At 38.1% G+C, this 17,936-nt stretch overlaps 1 protein-coding gene across 39 annotated transcripts in view; it reads right to left on the minus strand.

Annotated features, from left to right (window-relative positions):
• Positions 1-4,709: 4,709 nt before the first annotated feature.
• Rims2 (regulating synaptic membrane exocytosis 2) overlaps positions 4,710-17,936 on the minus strand; it is a 380,757-nt gene continuing 367,530 nt past the window's right edge. For 36 of the 39 annotated variants that reach the window (XM_048358554.1, XM_048358549.1, XM_048358563.1 and 33 more), the window contains 5 exons: positions 13,282-13,423; positions 10,068-10,180; positions 9,659-9,760; positions 8,099-8,238; positions 7,175-7,456 (listed from right to left, as the gene is read on the minus strand). In XM_048358554.1, the coding sequence (XP_048214511.1) occupies positions 7,238-7,456; positions 8,099-8,238; positions 9,659-9,760; positions 10,068-10,180; positions 13,282-13,423 (716 nt within the window). In that variant the 3' untranslated portion in view covers positions 7,175-7,237. Of the gene's footprint in view, positions 7,457-8,098; positions 8,239-9,658; positions 9,761-10,067; positions 10,181-13,281; positions 13,424-17,936 lie in introns of all 39 variants that reach the window. The other 3 variants (XM_048358539.1, XM_048358538.1, XM_048358540.1) reach the window with 1 other exon arrangement.

A 17,936-nucleotide genomic window follows, 5' to 3' on the forward strand; every position in this document is an offset into this window, starting at 1 on the left:
AAAAAACCCTTTCAGATGCCCCTGACAAACTGAGATTTTTAACATAATCAGAAGTAGTAAGCGTGTGAAGGCAAATGGAAGCAGGGCATGTACCTGTAAAGAGCAGCACAACCCAGGAAGGCTGGAAAAATGCTACTGGTAACACAGTTGAATGTTCCAGTTCTTTTGGGTTCAAAGACCTGTCAAGGAAGGAGGGGCAGATAGATCCCTTCTGCTATTCAGAGGCAATGGTGGGGAAACTGCTAAAGCATTTTCTAATTCTCTTGCTTTCCTTGTCTGCAACCGGATAGAATACAGGGTGTCTTCAAATGGAAATGGTAAAGCTAAAGAATGAGTTTATGGTAGGAAAAAGACCCACCATTAAAGAATGCCCATGTTATTATGCCATATCTATCATCTATCCATCCATCTGTCCGTCCATCCATCCATCCATCCATCCATCCATCCATCCACCCACCCACCCACCCACGTTCTAATGAAAATTTAAAAACAACCCAGGGGAATGGTGTTATTGTAACCATCAACCTTTCTTCCCAACTTCCCAAAAAGCACCCATGCTTTTGCTAGCTCTGAGATTACAAGAAAATGCATTATATATAGTATGTCTATATTTCAAGCAAATCATCTGAAAAAGATCCTGATGGATTTCCTATGGATGAGGTAGAGAAATGCATGGCGGGTTGGGCTCAAGGGAGTTCCTTCAAGCCAACTGAACAACCCTGTTTATTATCAGAGGACCCACGTATGCATCTGGATATGCCATTTCTCAGATGGAGGACCTGGTTACATTGTTTAAAGTGCCTTAACTATGGCTTTGTTATCTGCAAAGTAGATGAAATTATCTATTTCATAAGGATGAACTTAAATCATGCATATAAACCAGTCGTTTAGTAAATGATTGTGTGACCTCTATTGATATTAATTAACATTAGCAGTAAAGAGTTAACAAGGCTTTGATCTTGGTCTTATTGTGGTCAACATTTTATCAAAGACATGGAAAAACTCCTTATCAGATTTACAGGAGACACAGAGCTGCAGTGGCAGCGTGTCTTTGATGAGACCTAGGGCTTCACATAACTCAGAGTGAATGCCAGGGTTAGAACAGTCATAATAATTTTGGCAGGTTGGAATATTGGACAACGTCCATGGGAAAAAATTAAATAAGAACTAACTTTTATATCTGTGTTTGTCTAAAACTGAAAATTCACAAGGACAGGATAAGGAAGCAATTCCCTTTAAGGATCTGAGGGACTGAGTAAACCACCAGCTCAGTACGAAAGAGGTAGTTGAAGAAAAAAAAAAAAGGCAGCAGAGTCCTTCCTCACAGGCCTTTGACCTTTTGGGGCCCTTTGATTGATTCTGGAGAGCACAGTGAGGTGAAGAAGTTTCTAGTATGTGACAAATGGCTGAAGACATTGATTAGGAGTACCTGGAAAAAATGAACAAATCATAGTACCTATCATAGTAATTATAATTACCACTACCACCACAATAGCTAAATCTTAGTGCGTGCCTCTGTTTCTTGTCTCTGTCACTTCATTTAATCCTCTCAGCAACTTGAGAATGAAGTACTATTATCATCCCTGCTTTACCACTGAACTGAGAAGAAAACAGCACACATGGTTCATTTGTTATACAGCTAGTAAAAGAGGAGTGTATGTTCAAATTCAGACATTTTGGTCTGGAACAAATACTTTTAGCTAACATGCTATGATGCTTCTGAGAAGGATAAGAAGATGGCTAATTAAAAATATTAGATGGACCATTCTGTGAAAGAGGAATTGGGCCTTGCTGTGTATTTCTAGAAAGTAGTGGTAGTCCCAGGAAGTATAAAATACTGGAAAGGGAATTTAGGGGGTTAGGAAGAAGAGTCTGAAGGGGAATGGGCTGGGATGTGTTATCGGAATTCTCTGTACACTTGCCAAGCAGAGTTGGATGTTCAACCCTTAAAGTTCTCCGGATGCTGCATGGTTGCCCTAGGTACCTCAATTATACTGGCAGGGTTTAACTCATCCTCGGGCTAATGTATTAATAAGGACCGATCAGCAGTGGGTCCTTCACTAATTATGGCTGGGATATGTGGGCTTTCTTGGAAGGGCAAAGATGCAGTTGCCCCTCACCACAATGGAGCAGGAATGTGAAACCCCATAGGACTTTGTCTGTAGTTCTTATGTCCTTTGGCTTTGTTGACTTTTTTCTCCCATGGCAAACCAATTTTTATCATAGACCAGAAAGCATAACCATTGGCAGTTCTTTTTTCCATCTCACACCTTCTGTCTCTGGAGATAGACTGCCTCTTTGGTATCAAGGCAAAACAAAATACAACTATAGGAACAACCCCCCCACCCCCAACTCTTCATAGGCAAAGGTACAAGAGTCCACATCTCCTCCAGCATGAGATTTGGGTCACTTAGAAAAAGAGTAGAGCTCAAGGAAATAATATGGGGTGGACAGAAGAGAAAGCACACCTGCTCAAGGCACTGGAGACATTACAGTCTGAAGTCTTCTGATTCAACCTCATATAAACTGTGAACATAAATTTCAGGACTTGGGCTATTCTGTGTTGATGACAGTCATTTCTCTGGAAATACTTGAAAGTACTGTTAGGGCTGTGTATTTCACATCTGTAGTCTCTTCAGCAAGAGTTACGTGCTATACTAGGCAGAGTACTACAGGCTGCGGTTCTTATGCTCAAAGACCTAATAATTTAGAGGATTAAGGATTTAGCATTCTGAGAACTGTTTTAAATATAATTACATGGAGGTTTAATCCTCATCAATGAGCTCACTCACAAGTAGATCTCACATTGAGTTTAAATCAAAACTACCTTCTCAATAGAACTCTTTAGAGGCTCAGAAATAGCCCAGGATGGAGACATCTATGCTGTTTATTCTTTTACTCAACTTCACAATTGTTTTAGACACTGTAAGATAATCAAAATGGTAGAATCACAATTTCTTCAAATTTATCAGCTGCTGTTAGATCTATGTGGAATATATTTCACCTCACTCCTGTCTTCCACTGCCCTTATCTGCTGTTTAATTCCAGTTCATTATCTGAAACATGTCTTTCCTCTCTAGATTGGGCTAAAACCCTTTGCTATATGGTCCTGTCACATCCTGGTGGCTGCATATTAGGAAAGTTTGATTTTTGTAATCTTTTACTCAGTGCTATCCTCTGGTAAACTAAAAGCCCTACAAAGGTGGGGTCATGCTTGTTTTGTTCTCAACTATACCTGGAATATTGCCTCAAAAAGAAGCAGGAACTAAACAAAATTTGACAGATGTTTATTGAACATTTATATGATAAGCATTGTTCTTCACACTGAAGATACAAAAGAGGGAAAAAAAAACCTAGATATGTTCCCTGTCCTGAGGGAACTTATAATGTTGAGATGCTGACAGAGTAACTCAACCAGGATCCTAAATTCCAGATGAGGGAAAGAGCACCAAAGAGCTTAAGAGACCTGACTCATGCCATAAGGATAATTTGAGTGGTACAGATTATTTTATTCATTAAAAATATCTCTTCTCAATACACATCTTGGTAAGCAAGTGTGAACTATTTTAGTCCATGACGAACAATGGCAGGCCCTGGGGTCCTCATGAGGTACAGAGGAAAGGAACAAACATGTGGGGCACATGGTTTTATGTGCACAGGGCTTCCCAGGTTGTTAGTTTTAGGCAGGCAGCCTTGGCGATGGTGATGTCTTACCCATTCTGTCCTAGCCCATGCAAAAATGAGTATGGAGTCTTTTGTTGTTGCTGGCGGACGTTGGCATCTAGAGTCTCAGAGTCCTGCCAGAGTGGTGGCCATGTTGCTAGGATATAGTCAGGATCTGTGCTGAGCTAGAAGTTGCAAAGGGAGTAACAGATCATTTCTGGGAACTTTAGGAAATCCAAGAGGTAGCAAATAAGAACTGTATCAAGTGGATGTTTATAAGAGTGTTTGAACAGGTGGGAAACGGATCAATATAACAGTTCATTGAATAATGAAAAATATTACAGATAGATGGGGGACTCGGGTAGGATCCAGTTCTTTGAAATAAAGGAAATGATTGTTTCTAAGAATAGAGAGCTAGATTATGTGAATCCAAGCTAGCACTTCATTTCAGAGCTTGGGGAGGATACCATGGGAACTCTGCCGGAGGAACTGACCTGGAAGGACAGAAAGACTCTCATCCCCCCACACTACCTAACAGAAGCCACCTAAGCATCTGGCAACCTATTTCTACCATCTTCACGCAGGAAGCAGCAAAGCCTGCTCAGCCTTCCTTGTGACTCTGCTATCACTAACTGGAAAGACTCACCCGCCCACATTGCTTACAAAATCTGCAAGTTGTTGTTGAGTCAATTAATCAGAAAGTATGTCAATCTAAAAACATCATTAAAAAATCAAGCTTTAATGTGAATAGAGATCTTTAGACACCACACGCGTGCGCGCACACACACACACACACACACACACATTTTCTTGAGGGCGATTTTTGTTAATGTCACAGAGAGATATGGAATTTCAGGGGAGTACTGCAGCAGGCTTAGAGAAGTGTGGAGAGAAGAGAAACCAGAGAAAGCACTACATACAACAGCTATAAAGAAAATGTTTTATTTAAAGTGTTAAATACCATCACCAGAATGAATTTGATTTACATTTGTTGGTGTTTGTTACAGGACTAATCTGCCCTTTTTTGTTTGTGTTTCCCTCCCCCGCCCCCCAAGGAATTCCCTTTTCCTGAAAACATACTATGTACAGGGCAGCAGTGGTCACTGGCATAGGGCTATTTACATGACTAAACCACAAGTCGAGGTGCAGACATGTGAAAATTAAAAAAAATACACCAACTTTTAAATAAATACTGCATAATGACAAGTATGTACAAATATTCCATACAGTCATGTCCTTCTTATTAAAATTAGAAATAATTTGTATAGGAATATGCATAAAAGATTATGTGACTGCCTGTTAGTATCAGGTAAATGGTAAACGTTTATTCTAAGGGACAGTATAGACGCTACAGGTCTATTAAATCAAATGTTGCTGGTACACAGGTGTCTAAATTATTTCAATAAAGATTCATTCATTCTTTTCAAAACTCTACCTGGGTCCATCATAAATCTCAGACTGTCTAGACACAGTCTGGTGTATTTCATATTGCACCACATAAAGAGAAGGCATTTTTAGTGATACTCATTTTAACTTTTGCACCATATCAAGCATGATAGTTTTCAATGATTAACACTAAATTAGGGGGAAAAAACAATAGAAATAACAAAGAAAATAATCTTTGTGCATGGCCTTCATTTAAACAGATGTGATGTGTGTGAACTTCAAAAAGCATTGCAAGAAAGTCAAACCAACCTAGAAGAATGTGTTGTCTAAGTGGATACAGGAACCAGAAGGGAAGAGTGGTTTATTTCATTGACCAATGACATTTCCTCTAAATTGGGAACTTGAGAGAAATTTAACCTTGCAGCACCACCCAATGGTAATAACTGTCAGTAAAGCTTGGGCTCTGACCCCAGGGCATGCGCATGTAGACTTTTGGTGACAGCATCAGCGAACTAGTTGGTAGGCATATTGACTTCCTCTGAGTCACTTAAAAACTGGAGCTTTAAAATTGTTGCAAATTTATGTTGATTATATTTCCTTAGAAATATAACTTGTGAAAAATTTGAATTTTATTACAGAATAATAAATTAATAAACAGCCCTGGGTTTCTGGGCTCTAAATTTTTATCAGTGTTTCTATTCATGTAGTTTACATTTATGGAAATTGGCTAACGAAATTAAAGAATTAGAAAACAAACAAACAAAAAACCTACGACCACCTACAAATAATACTTGAACCCCTGTATGAATAATGCTGGTGCTGAAAACAAATTTATTAGACATCATAATGGCTACATGATTGTAGGATTTTCCTGTAAACTGAATTTTGGAGGTGAAAGAAAAATTACCATGCACTGTACAATAAGTTGCAAAAGTTCAAATATCTTCTTTGTCAAATCCATGCTGACTTACTTTAGTATACTCCCGAGTCATGTTGTGAAGTCCTTTTCAACATGCTTGAAATAAAGAAAGCTCTTAAAGAGATTTTAATTCCCTTAAGAAATTCATAAATTCAGATGCACCTACAGCCCTGAATCAAATATGGGGTAGAAGATGAAATCAGATAAAAAAAAACTTGCCATTTTTAATAAGGTTCGCTCTGATCAGGAGGAAGAAAATAAACAATTAAAAGAGGGAGAAGAGGAAACATGAGATAGAGAAGATGTGCACATATTGAGCTTTGTTAGATTTGTGTACTTCACATGGAAAGTGAACATTATCCTTATTTGTCACATAAAGAGAATTTGAAGTATCTGCTAGAAAGTGTTTCCATTTGTAATGTCTGCCAAAACACAGACTGCGGTTAAAGAATAAACATGGTGTGTCTTTGTATCACCCTGTTGCATTCTCTCCCCCATTTAAAACCATGCACTAGTGAAATTTATTTTTAAAAATAATATAAATTGTTGAAAATGGCTGATTTTTATTTATTTTTTTGCAAGTTGCAGCCCCAAGAAAATAATTTAAAGTATTCAGCTAATCTGAGTCCATGCAAGTTTCTTTAATTTCATTCAGCAGAGTGGAGCCACAGAATCTTGATTTTCAGAGTCCAACACATCTTGGCATTAGTAAGTGACGTGCCAGCCGGAGCTGCCCGTCGACCTCTCTCCCTCTGGATCCTGGTCCAGGGGTGGATGCTTTCTTCCCGACCATGTCTTTGGTCTCTTGCTTTTCACCTGATGATTCTTAGGACTTTTTCACTCCTTGGCCTATAACATGGCTTAATGGCTGTAGAGCTCCATTTCTGTGGCATAACAGGGTTTTGGGTTAGATAAATGAAGAAAAACGATAAAAATATAAAGATGCCATTGAAAAGGGCTTTTGTTGCATGAAACTGACGGGATTCTTTGAGATTAATCCATGGCTTCAGATTGGACCAAAACTCTCGTGTCACTGAACTCCAAACCTGATAGTTCTTCATAGCTCTGCTCTTTCACCTGAGGGCCTTCGTTAGGGCACAATGTGTGCAACTTCCTCTGAGAACACAGGATCGCTTTGTATCCCTAGAAATGGGCTCAGAAGACACAACATTAAGCATGCAGTGTTACCAGGGTTTGCGACCTGTGAATATATATGTACTTTTTTTTTTTTTTGTAACGCTGGTTGCTGTGACAACAGTTTTACAGCTGCTATGAACGAGAGTATGAAGGTCCAGTGGAACTTTCCAGAGACGATTGGGAAGCTCTTCTTGTCAGAGGGGCCAAGGTTGGATCTACTAGGGAGGAGGGGGGGAAAAGTTTGAACCATCCAATTACCATATTGGATAGTTCTAGTTCATCTAAAAGTATCTGGGCCACTCCCATAAAGGATTTGTGATCCATTCGGCCATAATCTCCCCAGACAATGATCTGTTGGCAAAATGGAAAGAATAGTATAAGCATATACCTGACAAAAAACTTGAAAAATGCATTTACATAGTAAAGTTCATTTGACATCAAAGATTAGTTAAATAGATGTATTTGATGAATGGCGTAATTGTCTCTATCAGAATCCAAAGATACACTGGAAAATCTACTAGAGCTTTAGGCAATGCACAGTCCACAGAGACTGGAACTGATGTGTAATGGGATATCTCTCTCTCTCTCTCTCTCTCTCTCTCTCTCTCTCTCTCTCACACACACACACACACACACACACACACACACACACACACACATTTTATAGCACTGGCCAGCACTTTCAGGTTTTCAAATCATTTCATCTGTGATAAACTCATGAAGTTTCAATCTGAGAATCACTGTTCGAAGCCAGCATGGGGTAGGAACGTCCATAAAACTCTTATCACCAATTGACCACCCAAAATCCAGAAGTAGAGGTATGGCTCAAATGGAAGAGTGCCAGCCTTGAGCAGAAAAGCCAATCAAGAGTATGAGGTCCTGAGTTCAAGCCCCAATAGCGGTGGAAAAAAAAAAAAAAAGAATGTGACAAGAAAAGGTACTGAATACAAGGTTTGGCTTCATAAAAAGAGGAATTAGAAGATGAGTAAGTACCTGTAAAACTTTCCCTTGAGGACTCTCTTCAAAAGATAACAGCTGCTGGTAAAGGGGTTCCAGCGTTTTCCTCGCCACTTTCGTTTTCTTTTTGGCTATGCAGACTCCGTTATCTAGTAGATACACCTTGACATACGGTGCTGGGGAAAAGAAGGAGGGTAGTGATAATTGTGTCTGCTCAGTGTCCAGCCTATGGGGACATCTGCAACAGCCTCATCTTCATCTGAAAGAGGTAGTACCAATCAAAAGCCACTGACCTTGCCATCCCATGTCCAATTCACACAATGGACTACTGCCAGTCACTCAAGAGAGTTGTAGGGGATGCTGACATCACTTTTTAAGTTTTTGTTTGTTTATTACTGTTTGTCCATCGACTTGTATCTATTTGAACACTGGATTAAGTAAGGTAAAACATTTCCAGTTCCTAACCATCACACCTGTAGAGAGGTCTCTTAATCTTTAATTTACCAAAAGCTCAATTTAATTAAATTAAATCTGGACTGGTTTTGCTTCTCCAATCCAAAAGATTACTTATCATTCAAAGGTGTTTCTTTGCTGATGGTGATGTGGGTATCAGGCAGGGATGAAGCTTGAGGATAATATGTTCAAATTGGCTAGAAAGAGGTAGCTAAATATAAATTCAATGGCTTAAAATGTATCTTGCAGACACTTCACATAATTCATGTCTACTGATGTAAAAGTCATGATATTCTTTATGACAAAACAACTTGACTTTCATGAACGTAAAAGGTACTGGCAAGATTGTATAATGGGTAATATGTACTATAGTTGTCAATTCCTGCGGGGATTGAGAAAGTGAAAGGTGTCAGCGGTGAAGATGCTGATGCTAGAAATGAAGTTTCAAATGTGGAAAGCATGTGAATCCACTGTGCCATTTTCCACAGTCTTAAGTACCTTACATTCTAGTGACATTTCGGTATGAAATATATGACATAAAGTCCAATGGACCTCTTTTTCCTTATGTACTACAGGAGGTAAACGTTTACAATTACATCTAGCGTATACTGGCATATGCTATTATTATGCCTGATTCTATTTTTATTCTAATTTTAGAGTTTTAAGGATGCCTTAGGAGAAACTTGAAGATCTAGATAAAACTGAAGAATAGCATAAAACACTAGTTGAGAAGAGAGAACTTCTTATGCATATATTGTGACAAAATGAACCATTTAAGTGTGGTAGTTTTTGTGAGGCAAACATTCTACCACTAGGCCATATTCACAGCCCGAGTTGTAGTTTTTATTTTAGGGATTTGTAGCAATCCCTAAATATGAAATTCAGAGATTATTTTTAATTTTAGGGATTTGTAGAAATCCTTAAATATGAAATTACTTAAGAGCTTATATTATTCCCCAGAGAACACTCTTACTGAATGTTAATTCAAGATAAACCACAAACTACTATAGCATGAAACCAGATAAATAACTTATCTATTAGTATTCTTGATTAACTAAGATTTCAGCAATGCGAACAAGGCTTCTAAATAAAGACAGCATAGTTTAATAGACAATCATGGGAAGATGTCTCCTGTTTCTTTACCTGGCAGTGTCTTGGAACCTGGTTTTACAACAAGGCCACGGGCCCGAATGATTTCCACCTCCAGCTGCCCCTTTTTGTCCATCATTCCTACCTGAATGTCACCTAGGAGAAGGAAATGTGCTTTACCATACAAATGTATTAAAAGAAGTGCTTTCACCGAAGAATTTGATTTAGCAACAGTTCATCATTTCCCATAAGTCTCCTTAAATTAAAATACATTTAAAATGTTATCAATTTCATCAATGTCTTCATTTAAGGATCATCAGAAAATAAAACGAGAAAAAGTTTTACTGCTAAAAATCTCACTTTATCTCTGCTGGTAATAGTAGGGAAGAGCCTATGAAATTAAGGGAATGTAATTTTCAATAACTGATAGAAAAGCTTGCAATGATATGACAGAAATTCTTACCCATCGCAGGAGTGGCCAGCGTCTGGCGTCCCACTAGCTGAGCAGGGCCGAGGCCGTCAAGGAAATCGCTGAACTGGCTGTCAGAGGCCAAGCGGACACCAGGGAAAATCAAACTGAAAGCAAAGTAACATACGGGATGAAAGCCTCAGTCCTTTGTTTCTCCATGTGGAAGAATGGCTGGAACCATTATTTGGCCACTAGTATTAATGGACCCCAACAGTCCACTTTCCATGGCTCTTGCTCCATATTCTCCATGTCAATGTATGTCACCTGAAACAAGTGTTAGATGATCACAGACTTTTGTTTATGTGTCCTCCTCTTCCAGATCTGGAAGGTGGGGCTGTGATTCATCAGTGATGCTCAGTACCTACTAAGCACGGATCCCATGGCTGGTTCTGATATTTAATCTCGTAGCTGCCTAATTAGGAGAGAGTTTCTATGATTTATCCTCTTTTATAGATGAAGAAATCCTTCTGGATCATTTTCATCAACATTTAAGCATGCTTCTCTATCCTACATCTTACAAAAATAAGCCTTTTCCTAACTCCACATCTCTCTCCAGTTACCACCCCATTTCTTTCCTTGAAATTCCTTAAAAAACATGTCCCTACATTCTGACTTCACTTATTCCCCTTTAGTTCTCTCTTGAAACTCGAATCACTACTTCACCAAAATTTCTCTTAGAAAAGTTTACCTACTGACAACAAAAGTAAATCCCACATTACTCAGTTTTATTTAACTCAACAGGTCAGAAGAACCTGGCCCAATTGATTTCTTCCTCTTCCTTGAGACACTTTCTCCACTTCACTTCCTGCAGCCTCTAGGCTCCTAGCATTTCTCCTTTGTACTGGCTTTGCCTCGGTTGATGTCTTCAGCTCAGCCCTTTTCTTTGGGCCTCAGACTTAGACTGATGTATAATGAGCATCTCTGGCCAAAACTGACAGCCTTCCTTCACCTCTCAAATGAAACTCTGGTCCTTTCAAAGGATTCTTTGTGTCAAAAACATAATTTTTTTGTTTGTTTATTTGAAGAACACAGCAATTAGCTATTGTACCACCTTTAGCCACTAAAACTTTGTCAGGGAGATTGTAATTACTCAATAAATACTTCTTAAGCTTCAGTTAGAATGAAGCTTAGAAAAAGTAATTTTTGAAAAGTTCTATAGCTGGGAATATGACCCATTGGTAGAGTGCTTGGCTCACATACATGAAGCCCTGGGTTCGATTCCTCAGCACCACATATATAGAAAAAAGCCAGCGATGGTGCTGTGGCTTAAGGGGTAGAGTGCTAGCCTTGAGGAAAGAGAAGCCAGGGACAGTGCTCAGGCCGAGTTCAAGACCCAGGACTGGCCAAAAAAAAAAAAAAAAAAGTCCTATAATACCAAAACAAAGAAAAAATAATAACAATAAAAGAACTTAGGCCTATGTGATTCCAGAGTCTACAATCTTAACCATGGATACTAACTTCCTTACATGACTTACATCCTCAATGCACAGTATGGTGTCTGGATCAGTAAAAGGTAATATTTGTTCAATTAACATATTAGTATTTATCCTATTTCTCTATTAGAAGTATAGAAATCTGGGGCAGAGGTCATAGTTTAAGCATTTTTATATCCCATGTAATATTTATTTATTTATTTAGCCAGTCTTGGGGCTTGAACGCAGGGCCTGAGCATTGTCCCTCGGTTTGGTTTTGCTCAAGGCTAGCACTTTACCACTTGAGCCACTGTGCCCCTTCTGGCTTTTTCTATGTATGTGGTGCTGAGGAATTAAACCCAGGGCTTCATGTATATGAGGCAAGCACTCTACCACTAGGCCAAATTCCCAGCCCCTACTTATTTATTTTTATTTTATGTTTGGTTCCCTAACTCTTTCTAGACTTTCTTTTTTTTTTTTTTTGCCAGTCCTGGGCCTTGGACTCAGGGCCTGAGCACTGTCCCTGGCTTCTTCCCGCTCAAGGCTAGCACTCTGCCGCTTGAGCCACAGCACCGCTTCTGGCGGTTTTCTGTATATGTGGTGCTGGGGAATCGAACCTAGGGCCTCGTGTATCCGAGGCAGGCACTCTTGCCACTAGGCCATATCCCCAGCCCTTTCTAGACTTTCTTGTGACCATTAAATGTATTTCTTTCCCTTCAACTCAATGTACAAATTTTATTTAGTTACTACAAATGCTTTAGTCTATTAGGCAAGGGCTCCTTTGACTGAACCTCTGTGAATTGGGTATGCATATGTCTAAGCATTCAATGGTTCTACAATGATGGAAGGTTAGGGAACCTCACATATATTGATGCCCTTTACAATTCCACTTACATTTCTGTAGTCATAATTAACATTAATTTATCTGTGGCAGGGTCATAAAAATCCTTTATTTCCTTTGTGCTGTTACTAGGGCTTGAGCTCAGAACCTTGCACTTTCACTCAGCTTTTTAGCTCATGTAGATGCTCTAACACTTGAGTCATATCTCCACTTTTAGCTTTTTTTCTGATTAGTTGGAGATAATCTCTTTGATTTATCTGCTTGGTCTGGCTTTGAATAGCAATCCTCATATTTTAGCATCCCCGAGTAGCTAGGATTATAGGCGTGAGCCACCTGCATGGTGACACGATGTTTACAAATACTTTGAAAATATGTTAAAGACAGTTAATTCAAAGGAAAGGTACATACAATTACATATGGCACACCAATATTTCGGGAGGGCATTTCTTTTTGGATGTTATGCTTCATATAATTAAAATGCATTATATTAGTTAATCATATTAGTTAAAATAAATATGAAATATAATTATTAGCACATAGAATTAGTCAGCATTCTATTTTTTTCAAAATAACTTAAACACATCAAAGTTTTTTAGAATTAGCATTGTCTATGTGGTATGGTATGAGTATGTATTATTTTTGTGCTTTATCTATTATTTCAAGCTAGGGCAAGATATTTTATTTGCATGTAATGTGAGAGTCACATTTTAGCACCTTGTCAGAAAAGGCAAAGAAACACTTTATCCCCAAACCTATATCTTTGATGGAAAAAGCCAGATATAGCATACTGCTCAGTGGCAGATGAGTAAAGTTCTCTTCACAGGAAGTCAGCAGTGAGGATTAAAATGGGTTGCAGAGAGTGTGAGCTAGCTCTTGTGAGAACAGAGGGTGAACCACACAAGAGGGCTACAAGCAAGGTGTGGAAGAGTTGCGCCTCTTCTCCAGCCTCACTTACTTTCCTTCTGAGCTATAACTGTTCATACTGCCATCTGTAGATTCTCGGCTGGCCTGTCGAGTCATCCAGTTCCGCATCTCCACTGCCAGGCCTGTTTCTGTACTTCTCTGCACAGTGCTCCGTAGTTTTTTACCCCCTGCTTCTGTGGAGATAAAAATCCAAAAAGACATCACAGCTTTGTTGTTGCTATCAGGGAACAAAAACTACCAACCTCGGGAGGTCCTCAGTTGAAAAGAACTACATGGAGACAAAGCGTTCTCAAGGAAACAGAGAGAATATGTGTTTAAAACACTTTAAAACAATGTCTTGTTGGATCAGATAAAAATCTTGAAAAAGCATAAAATTCCATTGTTTCATTTCCATTCAAAACAGTGTTCAAGTGGTTAACATAATAAAAGATTCCATCTAAAAATAAAATAAGCTTCATTTTCATTGTAATTAATTGTCAGGTTAATTTATGCCTATCATTTTATTTTTATGGTGATATTTAAAAGTAATTTATGCTTACCTTTCTTGCCTTCTTTCCTTTTGTCATATTCAAAGAATTAGATCTTATACTATTCACAAATGACAGATGGTGATAAATACTCAAATACTAGCTTTAAGTTTTTCACAAGACTATTTGCTTTTGGAGGGTGGTAGGTAGTAGAAAACATAGAAAGCTATACAAATGAGAGAGCCCTGTGTGCCCGCAACTTCACATCTGTTTAACTTGCAGACAGATTCTCAAGGGTAATGCAAAACACCAGCAGTGCCAGGGTGAAACCTATGGGTAATAGTTTGGTGAGGAAGTGTACTTACAAAAGCCCGTGGGAAGACCAAACAGGAAACTGAGTCAAGTATTAATATTTGATGGAGGTAGGAAGTGATACCTGAAGGGGAGAAGGGGCTTCATAGAGGGATTGGCACCTTGAAAAATGTGGGGATTGGCTCCTGAAGTGAGGAGAGGAGAAACAGTGTGGGCAAGGGAGCAGTGTGGATAAACGTGTAGACAGGGATGGCTATGTTGGTGAGGAGGAGGTGCAATGACCAAAGACAAGAAGGAATGGTGAGAAGAGGGCAGATAAGAAATGGAGCTCAAATTATGAACAACTTTGAATGTGGGAATGTGGAGCTGACCAAACTGAACTTGAATTTTTTTTGTATTTATCCTCACTGACTGTGCATGCTTTAGCTTTTGGGGATCTAACCATATGCAAGGCTTTTTAGTGGCTAGTATTAGTAAGTTCTTTTCAGATCTATAAATGCTATCAGTGCCCCTGACTTGCTAAAATCTCTTTGCTGAAGTGTCTTAATTTTGTTCACCACTTTGAAACACTGTTTTATAAATCATCCATTCTCCACTTCCAACTTTAATATACACTAAAATGCTTTAAAGAGTATACATAAAATATAAATTATGACTGATACACAACTCAGTCCCATAACCTTAAGATGATAATTTAGGCAATTAACAGCAAACATGTTGTACTGATATAAACTGTAAAGACACAAGCATCCCCCATGGATGAAGGAAAGCTCTCATTTACAGAGGAAAATTAGTTAATAAATAAAGGAATGATAAATTTTAAAATGGCCAATTACAACCTCCTGTGGAGTAAATGACTTAAGCAAGGCTTAGTAATGAAGCCTAACACAATTAGAAAGCATGGTTGGAAACAGGATGTTTCTATACACCAAGTAATCATTCCACAAATTAGTTTTAATCATTGGAAGAAAAAGAAAAGATACATCGATGTGAGAGATCTGGCTACTGTCATACTAATCAAGCGAGTTACTGAGGACAATTATATGTACTATCTGATATAACATACAAGTATTGCCTATCAAGTTGTTCTTAACAGCTTGTTTCCAAACAGATCTTCTGTTTTTCAAAGATACAGGGGAAAAATAACAAGATAAATGACATACAAACAAAACAACAGACAAACCTAGAACATGGGATGCTGTTCAAGAAAATTAGCTTAGTCTCTTAAAAAAGTTACCATCTGAAAACAAGCTAATTGTTGTAAGTTAAAAGAAATTGAAGAGATGTAACTACTAAATATTACAGTATAGTTTGTCTTGTTTAGAAAGTAAAACAGAATGAGGAAAACTTGTGAAGAAAATAGTATAAAAGCAATTTTAGGACAAGTAGAGAAAAATCTGAATATGGACTGGAGATTAGATTGGGAAATTGCTTTTTTAGGTGGCTAACCACATGTATTATAATGACTTTCCTTATCATTAGAATACTACAGTATTTAGAATTTAAATTTTTTAATCCTGGAATTCAATAATGTAAGGAAAATAACCTCCCAAAACAAAAAGCACATATTCATGAAAAAGAAAAATGTGAAAAAAATGAGGCTGCAGAGTAGAATTTGATATTCATGAGTTTAATATTTATGATTTTATTACAGAGTGTTCCTCAAATGACATCAGCAAGTAGTAGAATTTTTTCCAGGTGTCAACTGGAATGATGGAAGGTGCTCAGTTGGTGTGAGGAAGCCAGGCCAAGGGCTTAGAGTCTGCTTTCCCATCTAGCTATAATGTTCACTTTCTGTGAGCAATGTCCTTGTGAAAACCTGCCATCCAATGAGGCATACTTCAGGAAAGTTTGCAAATGTGAAATGGGAATATTCACAGGAAACATATGACCTAGAAAGGAAACCAAATTTCTAAAGATCTTACGATCTTTGCAATGGCAAAGATGCATGGTTTCTTATTTACCACTGCTTCTACTAGGCAGAAGTGACTCGAAAATACACTGTTATTGGGTGATAGAACCAGCTATCATTTGTGCCAAAGAATAACAATACAATGAGCATATAATCATTTTGTTTACAGATTTATCTATGTATCTTATTCCTAACAATTCAAAAAAAAATCCCAATTTCCATAGATAAATAGCATACAAAGGCCTGGAAGACTCACAGTTCCCTGAAACTGCATGTTAACTGACAGAACCAGAGTTTGTACACAGGCTCCAGATCCCAAGTTCTCTTGTCATTAATTTGTTGGCAGACCTGCATGGCCAGCTGCCCATAGGGATGATGACACTATGCTGATCACAACCACAGGTGGAGAGCCGCTCTAGAAGGAGCCTGGTGGGATGGGAAGAACTTTCTTGCATTTAGAAGCTGGGTGAATTTGAGCAAGTTACCCTCTTTGTTTCAGTTTTATCAATGTGTGAAGTGATAATAATAATGTGTACCTCATAGGCTGGGGTGATGGTGAAGGAAAGTAAGCATCGAAAGTGCTTAGAGAATGCCTGATACATGCAACTAATGATAATGTTGCTATTTCGCCAGATAGGGGATAAAAAAACACAGAAAAGTAGGCCAGCCACAACCACTATTGGCTATTGGCGATGTGGCCTTCTGTGAGTCACATACCACTCTGAGTTGTTGGCTTCTCCTCTATGAAAAGAGCACAGAAACAATGTGGATGAATTTGACATGTTTTAGCCCTAATGTCTGAGTGTGTGTCAATGTATGATTGAAATCACAATAGTATAGAGGAGATAAGCTACTCATTGTCAAACAAAGAATTCTAGCTAATAAGTATTCCTAGTAGCTTTAAAATTTTTTATTTTATTTTTTTACATCTATGTATGGAGGTCCCTTATAGTAGCTTTAAAACTTGTCTTTTTAAAGGTTGCATTATCTGAAACATCTGACTTATTTATAAATTCATTTTTCAGCACAGAACCTTTGTGGTCACATATACAACAAAAGTAATTAGGCCTAAATATAGCACATTATGGTGAGTCACTTAATGCAGATGTTTCATAACACAAATAAATTATTTTCTGTTATTCAACCTAAAAATTGATCTATTTAACTGTGAAAGTCTGTATAAAGTAAGTGAGGAAGAGAGAATTTGAAGATGGTCCCCATGATGTTGTTACTTTACCTGGTAAAAGTCATTTTGCAGATGTAATTAAAGTAGCTAACCAGTTGGTTAAAACATAGGGAGATTATATTAGTGAGCCTAGGATAACCAGGAAAGTCTTTTTAACAGAGTGCTTTTTTAGTTAGTTCAAGAACTGGAAATCAGAGAGATCTGAAAAGTAGGAAGGATTCTATGTATCTTTGATGGTTTGAAGATCAAAGAGCAATCACCAAGCACTGAGCAATAGCAAAAAGAAAAAACAGGACTTCAGGCCTAAAATTTCAAAGACTCAAAATTTGCCATCAACTTGAATGACCCAATACACCTTGACAGCAGATTTGTGATATCCTAAAGAGAAATCCCCAGTCACACTGTGCTAGATACACAGAATTGTGAACTCATAAATGGTGTTCTTTTCACCTGATAAATTTGTGATAATTATTACACTGCAATAGAAAAACTAATACCATAAATTCTGAGTCTCTTTAAGATTTTTAAGGTATTTTAAACTTGTGGAGAAGTGGCCTATAGGTAAAAATCAAGTTCTTGGATCGCTCAATCTCACAGGCTGTTGGCAGCACACAGAAGTGTCCTTGTTAATTCTGCTCTGCTTAATTGCATGGTTCATTTACTTGGTACCTTGTTTTCAAAGAAAGCCACCTGATGAAATCTAAGACTAAAGAGTGTTTTCTCCTAATATATGACAAGAAGAAAACTATTTGAATGGCTTGATAACAAAAATGAAAAGGTCCTCACTGCTACTACTTGGAGACTGGTCT

Source organism: Perognathus longimembris, chromosome 12 (genome assembly GCF_023159225.1).
Source record: "Perognathus longimembris pacificus isolate PPM17 chromosome 12, ASM2315922v1, whole genome shotgun sequence".
Lineage (NCBI taxonomy): Eukaryota > Metazoa > Chordata > Mammalia > Rodentia > Heteromyidae > Perognathus > Perognathus longimembris.